The sequence below is a fragment of the Trachypithecus francoisi genome, unplaced genomic scaffold (assembly GCF_009764315.1).
Source record: "Trachypithecus francoisi isolate TF-2019V2 unplaced genomic scaffold, Tfra_2.0 Lachesis_group11, whole genome shotgun sequence".
Taxonomy (NCBI): domain Eukaryota; kingdom Metazoa; phylum Chordata; class Mammalia; order Primates; family Cercopithecidae; genus Trachypithecus; species Trachypithecus francoisi.
Genome location: NW_022681456.1, coordinates 85732283 through 85750645, shown reverse-complemented (window position 1 = coordinate 85750645; position 18363 = coordinate 85732283). Strand labels below are relative to the sequence as shown.

Here is an 18363-nt window from a genome sequence, read left to right as displayed (position 1 = left end):
ACTCCTAGGCTCAAAAAATCCTCCCAAGTAGCCAGAACTACAGATACATGCCATCATGCCCAGACAATTTTTCTTTCTTCTTTTTTATCTTTAAAGATGAGGTCTCACTGTGTTGTCCAGGATGTAAGCATTTATCTTTACAGTTTTTCATTACTTTGCACAAGCATTTTATATATTAAGAACAATAATCTCTTATCAGACATCTGTTGTAATTAATAAATTAGTAAAATATTTAATAAGCAAAATAAAAACTCAGCTTCCTGTCAAAAGACTAAGAGGTTCTCCTTCTCCTATTAAAGAAAATAGGTTTTAATTTCCAAATATTTGGCATTTCTTGCCAAGCAAATGAAATCCAGCAATCCTATTTAACAAGTGCTTTTACTGTGAAATTTTTCTCAATGTCAATAACAAGCACTTTCACAAATCAATCAACAACTCAAAAAGGTTTGAAGGCCCAAGGCCAAATGTAGTCCTTTAACAGAATCAAGAGACATTTACGATGGTTCAAAGGCAAATTAATTGAAAAAAGAAAAAAAAGCATCTCATTTTTGGAAATAGTAAACTTCTAATTTGAAGTATGCAAGTTAGAGGCCAGGCACAGTGACTAAGTGTTATTACAAAAGAGTCAAGAGACTGGGCATGGTGGCTCACACCTATAATCCTAGCACTTTGGGAGGCTGAGGTGGGAAGATCACATGAGCTCAGAAGTTCGAGATCCGACTGGGCAACATAGTAACACATCCCCTCTACAAAAATTAAACAAAATTAGCTGGACATGGTGGCACATGCCCATAATCCCAGATACTCTGGTGACTGAGGTGGGAAGATCGCTTAAGCCCAGCAGATCATGGCAGTGAACCATCATCATGCCACTGCACCCCAACCAGGGCAACAGACTGAGAATCTGTCTCAAAAAAAATTTTTTTTTTAATTTTTTAAAGAGTCAGGTATTTTTTTTAAGTTTATAAAGTCCAGGTACAGTGGCTCATGCCTGTAAGTCCAGCATTTGGGGAGGACAAGACTGGAGGATTGCTTAAGCCCAGCCTGGGCAACATAAAATTGTCTCTACAAAAAATTTTTTTTAAAAATAGGCCAGGTGCAGTGGCTCACGCCTGTAATCCCAACACTTTGGGAGGCCGAAGAAGGCAGATCACTTGAGGTCAAGAATTTGAGATCAACCTGGCCAACATGGTGAAACCCCATCTCTACTAAAAATACAAAAATCAGCTGGGCACGGTGGCACGCACCTGTAATCCCAGCTACTCAGGAGGCTGACGCACAAGAATTGCTTGAACCTGGGAGGCGGAGGTTGCAGCGAGCCGAGATCACACCACTGCACTATAGCCTGGGCAACAGAGCGAGACTCTGTCTCAAAAAAATATAATAATAAAATAAAATAAATAATTAGCCAGGCATGGTGGCACACATACATAGTCCTAGCTATTCAGAAGGCTGAGGTGGGAGAATTGCTTGACCCAGGAGTTCAAGGCTGCAGTGAGCTAGGACTGAGCCACTGCACTCCAATCTGGGTAAGAGTGCAAAATCCTGTCTCAAAAAAACAAACAAAAATAAAAAGATAAAAGCCGGACACGGTGGCTCACTGATGTAATCCCAGCATTTTGGGAAGCCAAGGCAGGTGGATTGACTGAGGTGAGGAGTTCGAAACCAGCCTGGCCAATATGGTGAAACCCTGACTCTACTAATAATACAAAAATTAGCTGGTTGCGGTGGCACGTGCCTGTAATCCCAGCTACTCGGGACAATGAGGCAGGAGAATCGCTTGAACTTGGGAGGCAGAAGTTGCAGTGAGGCGGAGGTTGCAGTGAGCCGAGATCACGCCATTGTACTCCAGCCTGGGAGACAAGAGCAAAACTCCATCTCCAAAAAATAAAAAAGAAAAGAAAATATAGAAGTGAGGGCCCTAACCACACAAAACGATAATACTAGAAGTTCACAGTGCAAAATCTTCCTTTCAATTGGGGTGGAAAACCCACACGAATTTTTTAAGTTTATAATTAGATTTAACAGTATTACAATTCTAATAAGCAAGTTAAATCAGAAACCTTGAGACAATTATAAATATTTTACAGATATTTTGGAACCCAAGTATTAAGACTATAAATAAATATTAGCCCACATCTATGAAAAATGACTCATGTTTCTTTCTAATGAATTGACCACTACATTTCCGAAGTTATGAAATGGCCAACAGACCACAGAAAGATAATTCTTTAGGCTCCTGCTTGAAACCAACAGCTTCAGCAAACTGCTGGCCTTGATTCAGGGCCAAAGGAAAACAAAATCCTTCAATTAAGCAAAGTAGCAGAGATTCCCACTAGTCTTCAAAATAGCAAATCACAGCCTTAACAGGCAGAGTAAAAAGATACGGGTAAGGCAGTGTCTGGTCATTGGAAGAGACTGATTGGAACAACGAACATCATCCACAAAGGCCAAGCACCTCTGACTGGAACGAGTGGTATGGGCCTAAAATGGAAAAAGACAGATAAAATACACCCACGAAAGAACGTACAATTATGATGAAAATAGTTATATAAGAAAAGTACATCCTAAAGGCTAGAAAATTCAACATTTAACAAAAATAGATTTACCAATATTATGCAAAAGACAAAAAACTTTAAAACCTAGTGTATAAAGAATGAGTCAACCTTAATACCAAATACACCTCTCCATATTCTAAAAGTGTGATACAGCCTAATTAAGACAAATTTTGTCTTTTACCAACAGAACTCTTTGAAATTGTAGCCTTAAGTGGAATCTCAACAAATGAAACAAATAAAATTACTCTTACTGAAACAGAGACCAAGGGTTTGAAAAACAAATTTAAGAATGATCACTTAACCCTTCTTCCTATTAACCTTACTTCCTGACATTCAATTGCTCCTACTCTACCTTCCCACCTTTTAAAACAAGATTCCCAAGCAATTTAGGCTTAACCTGTGCTTATTTCTGAACTGAAGAATATCTGAACCAAAGGACTTTAGAAACTTTTCCCAACTACTCAATATGCAGATGAGAATACTGAGGCCCATAAAAGTTAACTGTGCAGACACAGAGCTGGTCAGTGGGGACTCAGACTAGAATCCATGTCTCCTGACTTCAAGTTAAGTGCTTTCACTACAACCCAAGTGCAAAAAGTCAGATTTCAGATCCAGGACTGGACATAGGGAATTCAAGACCAGCCTGACAAACATGGAGAAACCCCGTCTCTACTAAAAATACAAAACTGCCAGACATGGTGGCGCCTGCCTGTAATCCCAGCTACTCGGGAGGCTGAGGCAGCAGAATCACTTGAACCTGGGAGGTGGATGATGCGATGAGCCAAGATCTCGCCATTGCACTCCAGCCTGGGCAACAAGAGTGAAATTCGTCTCAAAAAAAAAAAAAAAAATGGACATAATGTTTTGACAATTACGCTAACTTTGTAAATAAAGCAAACGTGGCCGGGCACAGTGGCTCACGTCTGCAATCCCAACACTTTGGGAGGCCAAGGTAGATAGATCACGAGATCAAGGATTAGGAGACCAGCCTGGCCAACATAGCGAAACCCTGTCTCTACCAAAAATACAAAAAATTAGCCAGGCGTGTGGTGGCGGGCACCTGTAATCCCAGCTGCTCGGGAGGCTGAGGCAGGGGAATTGCTTGAAACTGGGAGGTGGAGGTTGCGATGAGCCGAGATTGCACCACTGCACTCCAGTTTAGGTGACAGTGCGAGACTCCGTCTCAAAAACATAAAAACAATAAATAAAGTAAACATATATACCTTAAAGGTATACACACAAATTACCTGTTGGGCGGCACCATCTGTGGCCAGCATTCTCCGTTCCTTCAACTGCCTATGCAGTAAGGCTTCCACTCCATAGCGCTGGCGGTATCGACGCAGACATTTTAATCGCTTTAAGTTTTCTCGTTCTTTGGCCAAAAGTCCCTCTGGGCCAGTCAGGAGACTACTGCCTAGAGTTACAAGAGTCGAGATGTTATTTGCCAAGCAATCCATCAAGTTTACTTCTCCAAGTAAACAGGAAAATCTTTGGGCATAAGATAGGCAGTTTCAAAAGCAAATTAGCCCCCAATCCAAGTACCAAGCAGAAATAAATCTAATTATAGTCATGTACTATATAAACCACTTTTTAATCAATCATGGACCATATATACTACAGTGGTCCCATAAGATTAAAACAAAACTGAAAAATTCTTATTGCCTAGTGACACCATAGTTCAACCCACACATTTGTGGCGATGCTGGTGGCCAAACCTACTGCACTGCCAGCTGTATAAAAGTCTAGCACAGTTTGGACATGGTGGCTCACACCTGTAATCCCAGCACTTTGGGAGCCCAAGGCGGGTGGATCACCAGATGAGGAGATTGAGACCATCCTGGCCAACATGGTGAAACCCCATCTCTACTAAAAACACAAAAATTAGCTGGGCGTGGTGGCATACGCCTGTAGTCCCAGTTACTCGGAAGGCTGAGGCAGGAGAATTGCTTGAACCCAGGAAGTGGAGGTTGCAGTGAGCTGAGATCACACCCCTGCACTCCAGCCCCGTGACACAGTGAGACTACATCACAAAAAAAAAAAAATCTAGCACATACAATTATGCACAGTACATAATACTTGATAATAAACAACTATGTTACTGGTTTATGTATTTACTGTATTTATCCTTAGAATGTACTCCACTCTATTTATTAAAAAAAAAAAAAGTTAATTGTAAAACAGCCTCAGGCAGGTCTCTCAGAAAGTATTGCAGAAGACAGTTATCATGAGATGACAGCTCGCTGCATGAGACTGTCCCTGAAAACCTTCCACTGGGACAAGATGTTGAAGCAAAAGACAGTGACACTAGGCCCGTGTAGGCCTAGGCTAATGTACGTATTTGCATCTTAGTTTTTAACAAAACTTTAAAAGGTTTTTTTTTTAATTAAACTAGAAACGCTTATAGGGATATAAAAAAATATTTTTGTACAGCTATACAGTGTGTTTGTGTTTTAGGCTAAGTGTTATTACAGAATCCAGAAGTTTTTCTAAAAAAAATTTTTAAGTTTATAAAGGCCAGGTGCAGTGGTTCACGCCTGTAATCAATCCCAGCACTTTGGAAAGCCGAGGTAGGAAGATCACTTGAGCCCAGGAGTTCAAGACTAACCTACATAACCAACATAGCGAGACCCTGTCTCTACAAAAATTTAAAAATTAGCTGAACGTGCTGGTGCATCTGTAGTCCTAGCTACTCAGGAGGCTGAGGCAGGATAGCTTGAGTCCAGGAGTTTAAGGCTGCAGTGAGTAAGGACCATGCTACTGCACTCCAGCCTGAGTGACATAGCAAGATTCTTTTTTTTTTTTTTTTTTTTGAGACAGAGTCTTGCTTTGCCACCCAGGCTGGAGTGCAGTGGCCAGATCTCAGCTCACTGCAAGCTCCGCCTCCCGGGTTTACTCCATTCTCCTGCCTCAGCCTCCCGAGTAGCTGGGACTACAGGCGCCCGCCTCGTTGCCCGGCTAGTTTTTTGTATTTTTTTAAGTAGAGACAGGGTTTCACCGTATTAGCCAGGATGGTCTCGATCTCCTGACCTCGTGATCCGCCCGTCTCGGCCTCCCAAAGTGCTGGGATTACAGGCTTGAGCCACCGCGCCCGGCCGATTCTGTCTCTTTTTAAAAAAAAAAAAAAAGCTTATAGGCCAGGCGCAGTGGCTCATGCCTGTAATCCCAGCACTTTGGGAGGCCAAGGTAGGCGGATCACTTGAGGTCAGGAGTTCTGAGATCAGCCTAGCCAACATGGCAAAACCCAATCTCTACTAAAAATAAAAAAATTAGCCGGGCATGGTGGAATGTGCCTGTAATCCCAGCTACCCGGGAGGCTGAGGTGGGAGAACTGCTTGAACCTAGGAGGCAGAGGTTGCAGTGAGCTGAGATCACGCCACTTGCACTCCAGCCTGGGCAACAGAGTAAGACTCCATGTCCGTCTCAATTAAAAAAAAAAAAAAAAAGTTTATAAACTAAAAAAGTAAAGCTAAGGTTATTACTGAAGAAAAAAATTTTTTTTATAAATTTAGTACAGCTTAAGTGTACAGAACTTATAATGTCTACAGTAGAAAATAATAATGTGCTAGGCCTTCCCGTTGACTCACGACTCACCACTCACTTGCCCAAAATGACTTCCGGTCCCACAAGCTCCATTCATGCTAAGTTCCCATTTTTAAAATCTTTTATGCCATAATTTAACTGTACCTTTTCTATGTTTAGATGTGTTTAGGTACACAAATACCACTGTTACAACTGCTCACAGTATTCAGTACAGTAACATGCTTGTACAGGTTTGCAGCCTAGGTACGTTGTGGGCTATACCACCTATGTTAGCGTTACTCTATGAAGTCTGAATGACAAAAATCGCCTAACAACGTATGTATCCCCGTCATTAAGCGACACATGACTGCACTACCAAATTCACAAGTTAAACCCACAACAGCTTGTTGGAAGTGGCATAAAACTTGCCTAGAGCTTCATGTTCCACTTTGCGATTATGTAAGTACCGGCGCTTCTTCTCCTTGAGCAGATGCTGAAGTCGTTTAAACTGATCAATATACAAAGACTGCAAACGAATTAGCTTCTCACGCATAATCAGGGCCACTTCTTCTGCCGTGTAGACACCAGCATGTCTGGAATAAAACAGAATTCAGCAAAGCATAAGAAAACAATAATAATAAAACTCAAGTTTAAAAGAGTAGTAGAGATGTCAGACTAAGTTTGTTATTTAACAAGTGGTGAGATAATCACCTTAATAATAATGTTTTCGCAAAACATTGTATCATTCAAGTTGTTCTTAAATAAAACAAAAGAGAAAATCTCCAAGAAAGAATACTAATCTGTGATTTCCCAAAATGGGGGAAGGAGAAATGTCTTATTTTTTTCCAGCTATTTGTATTACATTGAAAAGAAAGTGGATATGTGGAACACTTTAAACTTTTACTAATCTACATTCTTAATGTTTTGACATGAAATCACTTACCAGTCAGGACAGCTTTAAAGTGTTAAATTCATTAACGTGTATCTCTCACATACACATATTCATATATATTGGTTTTTGGTTTTTTTTTTTGAGATAGGGTCTCACTCTTGTCATCCAGGATAGAGTGCAGTGGTACAATCGATCACAGCTCACTACAACCTCTGCTTCCTGGGCTCAAGCAATCCTCCCATGTCAGCCTGCCAAGTAGCTGGGATTACAGGTGTGCACCACCCCACTTGGCTAATTTTTGTATTTTTTTTTTTTTTTTTGAGACGGAGTCTCGCTCTGTCGCCCAGGCTGGAGTGCAGTGGCCGGATCTCAGCTCACTGCAAGCTCCGCCTCCCGGGTTTATGCCATTCTCTCGCCTCAGCCTCCCGAGTAGCTGGGACTACAGGCGCCCGCCATCTCGCCCGGCTAATTTTTTGTATATTTTAGTAGAGACGGGGTTTCACCGTGTTAGCCAGGATGGTCTCGATCTCCTGACCTCGTGATCCGCCCGTCTCGGCCTCCCAAAGTGCTGGGATTACAGGCTTGAGCCACCGCGCCCGGCCTAATTTTTGTATTTTCTGTAGAGATGGGATTACACCATGTTGTCCAGGCTTGAACCCGTGGGTTTAAGCGAACCTCCCACCTCAGCCTCACAAAGTGCTGGAATTAAAGGCATAAGCTACCGCATGTGGCAATATATTTTAATTAAAACACTAAAGATACCAACATCAAATAATTTTTTTTTTTTTTGAGACTAAGTCTTGCTGTGTCTCCCACGCTGCAGTGCAGTGGCACAACAACCTTGGCTCACTGCAACCTCCGCTTCCCAGGTTCAAGCAATTCTCCTGTCTCAGCCTCCCAAGTAGCTGGCATTACAGGCACCTACCACCACACCCAGCTAATTTTTGTATTTTCAGTAGAGACAGGGTTTCTTCATGTTGGTCAGGGTGGTCTTAACTCCTGACCTCAGATCCATCTTCCAGCCTCAGCCTTCCAAAGAGCTGGGATTACAGGCATGAGCCATTGCGCCCGGCCAAAACTTGTGATTTTTTTTTTTTAAATATAGTCCAATATTGGAGCTCATATAGACCCTCAAATAACTAGTTAAAATGGGCTATACGCTGTCTTCAGCTAATTATCTTGACAATATTCTCAAAATTCAGTACCCTAGGTTAACTCGTAATTGCCAAAGATCTGGCACGTATCCATGTCAACTTGATTAAGCTTTGCTGCCAATTATAAACTAAAAGAACTTCAGGATCACGCCACTGCATTCCAGCCTGGGTGACAGTGAGACTCCATCACAAAAAAAGGAGAAAAAAAAAAACTTCTAAAAATTATGCTAGTGATTAACGTGTGGAACACTGTTCCCTGGCTCTGATTTAATGCAATCAAAATTAAGAGATGAGGCCAAGTGTGGTAGCTCACACCTGTAATCATAGCACTTCGGGAGCCTAAGGCAGGCAGATTGCTTGAGCCTGGGGGTTCAAGACCAGCCTGGGCTGTAATATGGTAAAACCCTGACAATACAAAAAATACAAAAGTTAGCTTGGCACCATGGTGTATAGCTGTAATCCCAGATACTCAGGAGGCTGAGGTGAAAGGGTCATTTGAGCCTGGGAGTGGGAGGCTGCAGTGAGCTGAGATCACACCACTGCACTCCAACCTGGGTGACAGAGCAAGACCATGTCTCAAAAAATAAATAAATAAATAAATAAGAGAATAACTTTGAATTTTAAAAATTTTGGTTCATTCATCTTGTCTGATCATTACATAAATACAAAGAACAAGCTACATACCTTAAGTTTCATACTTTGAGTAAAAATTTTATTGAAAAGGCAAAACACATACACTAATTTTAAGTCAAAAATTATATTTTATTACTTTTATTTATTTGTTTTTTAAGAAAGTCTTGCTCTGTTTCCCAGGCTTCAGTGAAGTGGCACAATGTTGGTTCACTGCAACCTCCGCCTCCCAGGTTCAAGCAACTCTCGTGCCTCAGCCTCCGCAGTAGTTGCTTGGGATTGCAGGCGTGTGCTGCCACGCTCGGCTAATTTTTTTATTTTTTGTATTTTTAGTAGAGATGGGGTTTCACCATGTTGCGCAGGCTGGTCTCAAACTCCTCCTGAGTTCAGGCAATCCACCTGACAAGGCCTCCCAAAGTGCTAGGATTACAAGTGTGAGCCACTGTGACCAGCCTATGCTTTATTTTTAAAAACTAGCTTGTTAAGTCACTGAAAAACATAGAATAAATATATAAAATTAACTTTAGGACTGAAAGCAAGTAATTTCTGCCAAAATTTCTTCTAAATATAAACAAGAGCCAATATTACCTGTGTGTAAGAGGTACTTAACTATATTCTGAAGTAAAAGTGAACAGAAATTAAGAAAACTCAAAACATGGTTAATAAAACCAGCAAAGGGCCGGGCATGGAAGCTCACGCACAGCTGTAATCCCAGCACTTTGCGAGGCCAAGGTGGGTGGATCACTTGAGGTCAGGAGTTCGAGACCAGCCTGGCCAAGAGGGCGAAACCCCCTCTCTACTAAAAATACAAAAATTAATCGGGTATGGTGGCAAGAGCCTATAATCCCAGCTACTCAGGAGGCTGAGGCAGGAGAATCACTTAAACCTGGAAGGCGGAGATTACAGTGAGCCGAGATCGCTGCACTCCAGCCTGGGCGACAGAACAAGACTCTGTCTCCAAAAATAAAAAATAAAATAAATAAAATAAATAAACAAAATAAATACATAAAAATACATTAAAAATTAAAAATTAAATAAAATTAAATAAATAAAATAAAAATAAATTAAATTAAACCAGCAAATAACAGAAATGACAAAAGCTAAGAGACTATCAGAAAATGTGAAAAGGCTTTAAAAATACATAACGGTTGGCTGGGCGTGGTGGCTCAAGCCTGTAATTCTAGCACTTTGGGAGACTCAGGCGGGCATACTGCCTGAGCTCAGGAGTTTGAGACCAGCCTGGGAAACACGGTGAAACCTTGTCTCTACTAAAATACAAAAAAAAAAAATCAGCCGGGTGTGGCGGTGTGCGCCTGTAGTCCCAGCTACTAGGGAGGCTGATACAGAAGAATTGCTTGAACCCAGAAGGCAGAGGTTGCAGTGAGCCGAGATCGTGCCACTGTGCTCCAGCCTGGTGACAGAGCAAGAATCCGTCTCAAAAATAAACACATAACGGTTTCACAAGGTGACTGAGTTACATCTTCAGAAAAATGGGTTATGCCTGCGTTAACCTGTCTCTAACCTAAAATACTGAGGCCTTAACTTAATGTAGAGTTTGTTAAAATGAAATTCACTTTTGAATACTGAAAATGAGAAAAACAAAAATTGTTTTAAAAAATTAATTTCACTGCACCCTGTCAGAAGAGAATTTAACCAATAGCCTGGGACTGAAATGTACTAATATGAAGTCATTACTATTAGAAATCATTTGGTGGGGGCAGTAAGCAACCTACTAAATGAATGCCTGCTGGTTCATGTAACAGATGGCTCATTTACTTAAAGATGAATGTGCCAGAGTTTCAGAGCTGGACATTAAAATTATGTACTAATTCCCCTTGCTCTGGTATGCACAAATGAAAGTCAAGATTTTATTATTAAAATTCATCTTCAAGAAACAAGGTCTCACCTTATATTCTACCAAATAGTCTCTCTTATAAAGGGCATTTTCCGAATTTCTTTACTTGGAAAACAATGATGAAAATTGAATAATGTGAAATAACCTTCAGCCGAACAAGTTTTGGATGTTTATAGAGGTCATATGATACAATTATTATTAAAAAAGGGAAAAGAAGACTTAACAATTACCTTTAGGATAAAACTTCATTAAGTATTAGATGTTGTAGACAAGCTTTTATTTATTTTTTCTGTGTGCGTGAGATAGGGTCTCCCTCTGTTGCCCAGGCTGGAATGCAGTGGCACAATCACAGAGCCTCGACCTCCCAGGCTCAAGTGATCCTCCCACCTGAGCCCCTCGAGTAGCTAAGACTACAGACCACGTGCACTACCATGTATGGCTAATTTTTAAATATTTTGTAGAGACAGGGTCTCCCTATTTTGTCGAGGCTAATCTCGAACTCCTGGGCTCAAGCAATCCTACCACCTCGACCTCCCAAAGTGCTAGGATCACTGGGCACGGTGGCTCGTCTCTGTAATCCCGGCACTTTGGGAGGCCGAGGTGGGCGGATCACCTCAGGTCAGGAGTTCGAGACCAGCCTGCCAACATGGAGAAACCCTGTCTCTACTAAAAACACAAAAATCAGCTGGGCATAGTGGCAGGCACCTGAAATCCCAGCTACTCAGGAGGCTGAGGCAGGAAAATAATTTGAACCCGGGAGGCAGAGGTTGCAGTGAGCTGAGAATGCACCATTGCACTCCAGCCTGGGAGACAAGAGTGAAACTCTCATGTCAAAAAAAAAAAAAAGTGCCAGGATTACATGCGTTAAGTCACTGTGCCTGGCCATAAACAAGCTTTTAAAGATTACTTTTAACAAAACAATTAAGTAAGTGGTTACTTTTGAGAGAAATCACATATATACTAACAGGAAGTTTAAAAAATCTATGCCAAGAATATTCTAGTTAGAATAAAGTCTCTAGCAACATCATAAACAATACAAAAGGTGCCCTTTCTGTAACAAGCAATTCAAGATAAATGTGGTTAAACTATTAGATGATTCAAAAAGTGATACTATGGAAGATGAAAATTGTTAATGAAAAGCATTTCGGCCGGGCGCGGTGGCTCAAGCCTGTAATCCCAGCACTTTGGGAGGCCGAGACGGGCGGATCACGAGGTCAGGAGATCGAGACCATCCTGGCTAACACGGTGAAACCCCGCCTCTACTAAAAATACAAAAACTAGCCGGGCGAGGTGGCGGCGCCTGTAGTCCCAGCTACTCGGGAGGCTGAGGCAGGAGAATGGCGTAAACCTGGGAGATGGAGCTTGCAGTGAGCTGAGATCCGGCCACTGCACTCCAGTCCAGGCGACAGAGCGAGACTCCGCCTCAAAAAAAAAAAAAAGCATTTCACTCAGTGGACATACTACTAAATTACTATATTATTAAATATAACAAGATAGTAATATGTAATCATATTATAAGGAAATATTGAACATCTCTATTTACATGCCTAAAAATGCATAAATTTAGTGGGCCTAAATTATTTTCTTTTTTTTTTTTTTTTTTTTTTTGAGACGGAGTCTTGCTCTGTCGCCCAGGCTGGAGTGCAGTGGCCGGATCTCAGCTCACTGCAAGCTCCGCCTCCCGGGTTCACGCCATTCTCCTGCCTCAGCCTCCGGAGTAGCTAGGACTACAGGCGCCCGCCACCTCGCCCGGCCAGTTTTTTGTATTTTTAGTAGAGACGGGGTTTCACCGGGTTAGCCAGGATGGTGTCGATCTCCTGACCTCATGATCCGCCCGTCTCGGCCTCCCAAAGTGCTGGGATTACAGGCTTGAGCCACTGCGCCTGGCCTACCTAAATTATTTTCAAAAAATAATCTCATTGGGAAAATCAACGAAAGCCTTATACTTAGTTGCCTAATAGTTGGCCATATTTGGGGCTTTATTTTCTCTTCTGAACATGTTTCTTCTAGTAGAGAGTGACATCAACTGCCTAGTCCTTTCCACATTTATATTTCTCATAAAATGACCTGGTATTTTGGTTTATACAGCAGTCTCTTGCAACTTAAATCAGCATGGATGTGCCTCCTAGAGACTGATCCACTCTAGATTATTACTAACAAAATAATAAGTTTCTCAACCTTAGGCTGAGTGTTTACCACACCAAATGACACTCCCTTTGTAACCCTAGAGAGCATACATCTCTTCAAAGCAGCAAGTTTGACCATCTAGAACCACAATGGAAAAAAAAGGAATGAAGCTGGGCCTGATGGCTCATGCCTGTAATCCCAGCACTTTGGGAGGCTGAGGCAGGTGAATCACGAAGTCAGGGGTTCAAGACCAGCCTGGCCAACATGGTGAAACCCCATCTCTACTAAAATTACAAAAAGTGGTGCCTATAATCCCAGCTACTTGGGAGGCTGAGGCAGGAGAATCGCTTGAACCTAGAAGGCAGAAGTTGTAGTGAGCTGAGATCGTGCCACTGCACTCCAGACTGGGTGACAGTGCAAGACTCCATCTCAAAAAGAAAAAAAAATTAATGAATATGTAGGTTTAAGTTACTATTTGTGAGAGAATCCTGCAAGAGAACAGACATTCCCTTTCAAACTACTTAGATGGGCTTTCTAAACTAGTACTTCCTGAATAGTTGACCACAGTGAGACTACTCACTAGAAATGGATGAAATTTGCCATACTATCCTGAACATGCCCAACCTCCTCTGATATCAGAAGCTAAGCAGGGTCAGGCCTGGTTAGTAGTTGGAGAGGAGAAAATGTAACCCTAAATGGCTTCTTATAAACCAAAGAATCTAAAGTAATGAAGAAAATGCTATTCCAAGAACAAAAGCCCAATAGTCAACCTAGAAATTACCCCTTCCACTATTTACAGTCCCTCTACATAAACTATCAGTACTAAGTGTTAAGACACAGAAGTTAGCAGGCAAAAATTTTAAAACACTAAACCCAGACCTTGAGACACAGAAATAAGAGACTTCAGAGTGGTAATGTTTTTATACTTCTACAACTCCTATGGTGATGATGGGTTAAGAGAAGAGCAGAAGCTTACTAAGATATAAAACTGATTAAGACATAATCACTTTTGGGTTTCTAAATCGGTTTCTCTTTCTTAGGCACAAAACCAAACTCTTGAATATCTTTTCCTTCTTCTTTTTAAAAAAAATCCACACACTAAAAACACTACATGTTTGAGGTGATGAATATGCTAATTACCCTGATTTGATCATGACACAAGGTTTACAAGTATCCAAACATCACACTGTACCCCATAAATATGTAAAATTGTCAATTTAAAACAATATAAAACTTTTAAAAACTTATAAATCCATAAATATGACATTTTGCAGAAGTATTCAACTACAATCACATTATTTCTGAGGTTTAGGCCAAGCACCCATTCACAACCATTTTCTCTTCTCTAAACTGGTGTGACCATTTCTCAATCCACCTCCCACACTCCCATGTCTAAATTTCCTGTTTTCTCCCCTATACTTTCTCATATGTAGAATGTGGTGCTCAAACTTTTTCTAAATTACAAGACTTCTAAAAAAGAATCATCCTGCCTTGAAGCAAGATGACAACGAACCATGCCACTTTTATATACAGAATCTCTTACTGCTGACAATTGGCTGTCTTCAACCCTCCTAGGTTATTAATTTATTAACAGCATGCAGCACCACATTCCACATACTAACTACATTTCAAATGCCTTATGTGGAGTTACAACTTACTTTAAGGGATCTTCTTGATCACTGTCTATGCTATCAGCTTCACTGTCAGGGTCACCTCTCCATGTCTGATCCACAGTAATGGGTTCCTGCTCCCCATCACTCCAGCTGTCTTCATCTGAGGCAAGGAAGGGAGAGCAGCCATTAAGACTTCCCACCTCTGTAACTCCACCACACAAAACTAGATTACTTATCAACGCAAACCTTGAAATTAAAAAAAAAAAAAAAAAAAACTTTGTACAAAGGTACTGGCAAATAAAAACGCTTTAAGAAAATACAACCCAAGTAAGATTACTTACAACATAAACGAGTAAACCATGCCCTCTCAAACAGAAAAATCAACTTAAAATTACTGTTTCCTGAAATTACCTAACAAAGCTGCTGAGCATTAAAAAAGCAATGAAAGAAATGGTCACCAACTCAGGAGAGTAAACCTAGGCAAACACTACTTCAAATTCAAAAGAACTGGTAAACAACAAAGCAATCCCGGAATTCTCAACAAATTCCTGATGAATTAACAATACTGTCAAATAGTTCAAGGCATTGTGCTAACTTAAAATAGTTCCCCCTTAACTTTCTTCCTCCTTTTTCATTCCAGGAGAGAAGATCCTTACCTAGTATTCGGCTGGCTTCACTGCGACTACTTTCTGGAGTCTGAGACCCCAGCTCTGTCTTAGCATATGAGCTGAGCTGGCACAGGAGTGTTTCACCCATAGGCCCTGGGTTGGTCTTCTTCATTTGAGCATGAAGTGCCAGGGCATTCCTACGGACATGTTCAGCACAGAAGGACACCCTAAAGAGACAAAACATTAATATTTTATAATTCCCTTCTTGAAAGCATTCAATAATTTTCATAGTCCCTAATCTTTAAATCATTTTCAGGGAATTAAAATGACTATTACATTCATTTCTAAAAATGCAAGTCAGAGGAATTTAACTGGCCCAAGGTCAACTGACTTTTTATTAAAGGAAAATAACAGGCCGGATGAAGTGTTTCACCCCTGTAATCCCAGCACTTTGGGAGGCTGAGACAAGGGATTGGGTCTTGCTCTGTGGCCCAGACTAAAGTGCAGTCATGCAATCACAGCTCACCGTAGCCTTAAACTGCTTGGTTCAAGTGATCCTCCTGCCTCAGCTTCAAAATAGCTAGAACTATAGGCATGCACCACTGTGCCGGCAAATTTTTTTTAGTTTTTTGTAGAAACAAAGTCTACGTTGCCAAGTCTGGTCTGGAACTCCCAGGCTCAAGTGATCCTCCCATCTCAGCCTCCCAAGTAGCTGGGACTACATGCCCAAGACACTATGCCCAGGGAATTTTTTAATCTTTTGTAGAGACGTGGTCTCACTATATTGCTCGGGTTGGTCTCCAACTCCTGGCCTCAAGTGATGCTCCTGCTGTGGCCTCCCAAAGTACTGGGATTACAGGCATGGGCCACTGCGACCAGCCAGTGACACAATTTTAAAACTACAAGATATGGCCGGGCGCGGTGGCTCAAGCCTGTAATCCCAGCACTTTGGGAGGCCGAGACGGGCGGATCACGAGGTCAGAAGATCGAGACCATCCTGGCTAACACGGTGAAACCCCGTCTCTACTAAAAATACAAAAAAATAGCCGGGCGAGGTGGCGGGCGCCTGTAGTCCCAGCTACTCGGGAGGCTGAGGCAGGAGAATGGCGTAAACCCGGAAGGCGGAGCTTGCAGTGAGCTGAGATCTGGCCACTGCACTAGCCCGGGCGACAGAGCAAGACGCCGTCTCAAAAAAAAAACTACAAGATATGTACAAAATTATCTAGTCAGGTTATGTTTTTGCATAGATACCTTTGCATACATGATGAAAACTATGAACCCTCTTACCGAAGAGTTCACACATATACAACTTTGCATGTTATTTAACAAAATTCATGGACAGCCAAATAGAGCCACACACCCCTCCATTAAGAATAATTTTAGGGGCTGGGTGCCGTGGCTCACACCAGTAATCCCAACACTCTGGAAGGCCGAGGCAGATGGATCACCTGAGGTCAGGAGTTCAAAACCAGCCTGGCCAACATGGTGAAAACCCGTCTCTACCAAAAAGTACAAAAATTTGCCAGGCGTGGTGGCACACGCCTTAAGTCCCAGCTACTTGGGAGGCAGGAGAATCGCTTGAACCTGGGAGGCGGAGGTTGCAGTGAGCCGGGATCACCACTGCACTCCAGCCTGGGGAATAAAGGGAGACTCTGTCTCAAAAAAAAAAAAGAAAAAAAGATTAATTTTAGGGCCGGGCGCGGTGGTTCACGCCTGTAATCCCAGCACTCTGGGAGACCGAGATGGGAGGACACCTTGAGGCCAGGATTTGAGACTAGCCTGGTTAAAATAGCAAGACCCCATCTCTCTTAAAAAAAAAAAAAAAAAAAAAAGTAATTTAGAATATGCGTTTGTTTTACTACAGATAAGGAAAAGAACCAAAGAGGTGAACTACATAATCCAATTCAAGGGTCCTTCCAGTCTTCACCGTTTTTTCAATTTTCCAAGGATACAACCATAACCCCAAATTTACAAGGACGTGATCTCAAACCCGGCAGCTATGCTGTAGCCCACATCATATCACACATCCCCTCGCTTTAAGACAAACGACATATATATCTATACATACATACCCATCTTTCTTCTCTGGCTTTGGGGCAGCATTGGGACATCTTTTCCCATTCTTCGTCGATATATAACTACACTGCTTAAAGGGTGCATTCTTGTCTTCAAGGATATGCTTAATGCAAAACTCCTGCCCCTCCAGACGAGGCTGAGAGCATGGACGATGAGTGAATGCACAAGACAGAGGTTCCTGAGACCTGGGCACTGGAGTGATCCTCCCCCGATTGGTTGGCAGGACGTGAATCCGAATCCTGTTCATAACCAAAACCTGCGGGGTCAAAACAAAAATCAGAAAGCCTTTACCCTTCCCGAAAATTCCTGCTCCACCGTATCTGGACAGATCGCGCGGGCAGTTTTCAAAAGAGAGGCAGAAGTCGGCCCCGTAAGGTACGCTCGGTAACTGCCCGCCGCCCTCCCCAGGTCTCCATAGGCATTTGTGGCTTTCCCTCTCTTTAGCGTGTCCCTCCATGCCCGGCCCCACCCCGAACCCCACCACGCTGAATGTATCTTCAGGACTCGCACAGCTGCAGCATGAAGGGAAGCGACAGCGCCAGGCCCACGCGACGGCCACGCCGCCTCCCTGCACGCCGCCTTTGTCCCGGCCTGCCTCAGAGCACACGACTGGGCCCGGCCTCGGAAGTCCATGCGAGCGCCATTTTGTCCTACTCTGGTCACCGGAGATCCTGACTCCTTGAAGCCTGTAGGAAGGAGACTGACTCTGACACTGCTTTGAGGCGAAGTAGCAGCTCTGAGTTGACAAAAAGGACGAAATAGCAGCCCAACTACAAGAGCTTAGAGCAAGGAACACCGCCATCCTACCTTAGGCGCTGCGCTGCGCCGCGCCGCGCTCTGCCGCGCCGCTAGCCTTCCTCTGCTGGCGGCCGCGGCTCCTAGATTGGCCTAGCTCCTTCCCGGACTCCTGGCTACTGATTGGTTACCGCTCCTATGACGGGGTGTCGCCATTGGCCGAGGCCCACTAACCTATCGTGTCTGGAAGGGCGGAGCGCTAAGAAAATGCGCGGTTGGGGTGGCTACAACCGTCAGCAACTCCGCCCCCAGGAGTGTGAGCTGGGGAAGGGGGCGGAGAGCGGGCTGCGGGGCGGGTTGCCAGCTAGCGATATTTTTCCAGCTTGCAGTGTGGCTCGTTTTCTGGCTACTTTTGGACCCTCAGTCTGTGGTCCTAGGCTGCTGTTCCCTCACCACTGTACACAGCTAGCATAAAATCAGACAAGCCGGGCGCGGTGGCTCACGCCTGTAATCCCAGCATTTTTGAGAGGCTGAGGCGGGCGGATCACCGGAGGTCGGGAGCTCGAGACCAACCTGACCAACATGGAGAAACCTCG

The 18363-nt window shown here is 42.9% G+C and overlaps 1 protein-coding gene and 1 non-coding gene across 5 annotated transcripts in view; both read right to left on the bottom strand.

Annotated features, from left to right (window-relative positions):
- KANSL2 (KAT8 regulatory NSL complex subunit 2) overlaps positions 1-17962 on the bottom strand; it is a 29773-nt gene extending 11811 nt beyond the window's left edge. Inside the window, exons 1-8 of one of the 4 annotated variants that reach the window (XM_033222251.1) lie at positions 17840-17927; positions 17543-17718; positions 17029-17288; positions 15005-15183; positions 14394-14508; positions 6507-6670; positions 3806-3972; positions 2388-2484 (exon numbers count right to left, since the gene is read on the bottom strand). In XM_033222251.1, the coding sequence (XP_033078142.1) occupies positions 2388-2484; positions 3806-3972; positions 6507-6670; positions 14394-14508; positions 15005-15183; positions 17029-17288; positions 17543-17665 (1105 nt within the window). In that variant the 5' untranslated portion in view covers positions 17666-17718; positions 17840-17927. Of the gene's footprint in view, positions 1-2387; positions 2485-3805; positions 3973-6506; positions 6671-14393; positions 14509-15004; positions 15184-17028; positions 17289-17513; positions 17719-17839 lie in introns of all 4 variants that reach the window. The other 3 variants (XM_033222250.1, XM_033222253.1, XM_033222252.1) reach the window with 3 other exon arrangements.
- Positions 2154-2290, bottom strand: LOC117091230. Its single transcript, XR_004440339.1, has one exon. It is a non-coding gene; the product is annotated as a small nucleolar RNA SNORA2/SNORA34 family (small nucleolar RNA).
- Positions 17963-18363: the final 401 nt, after the last annotated feature.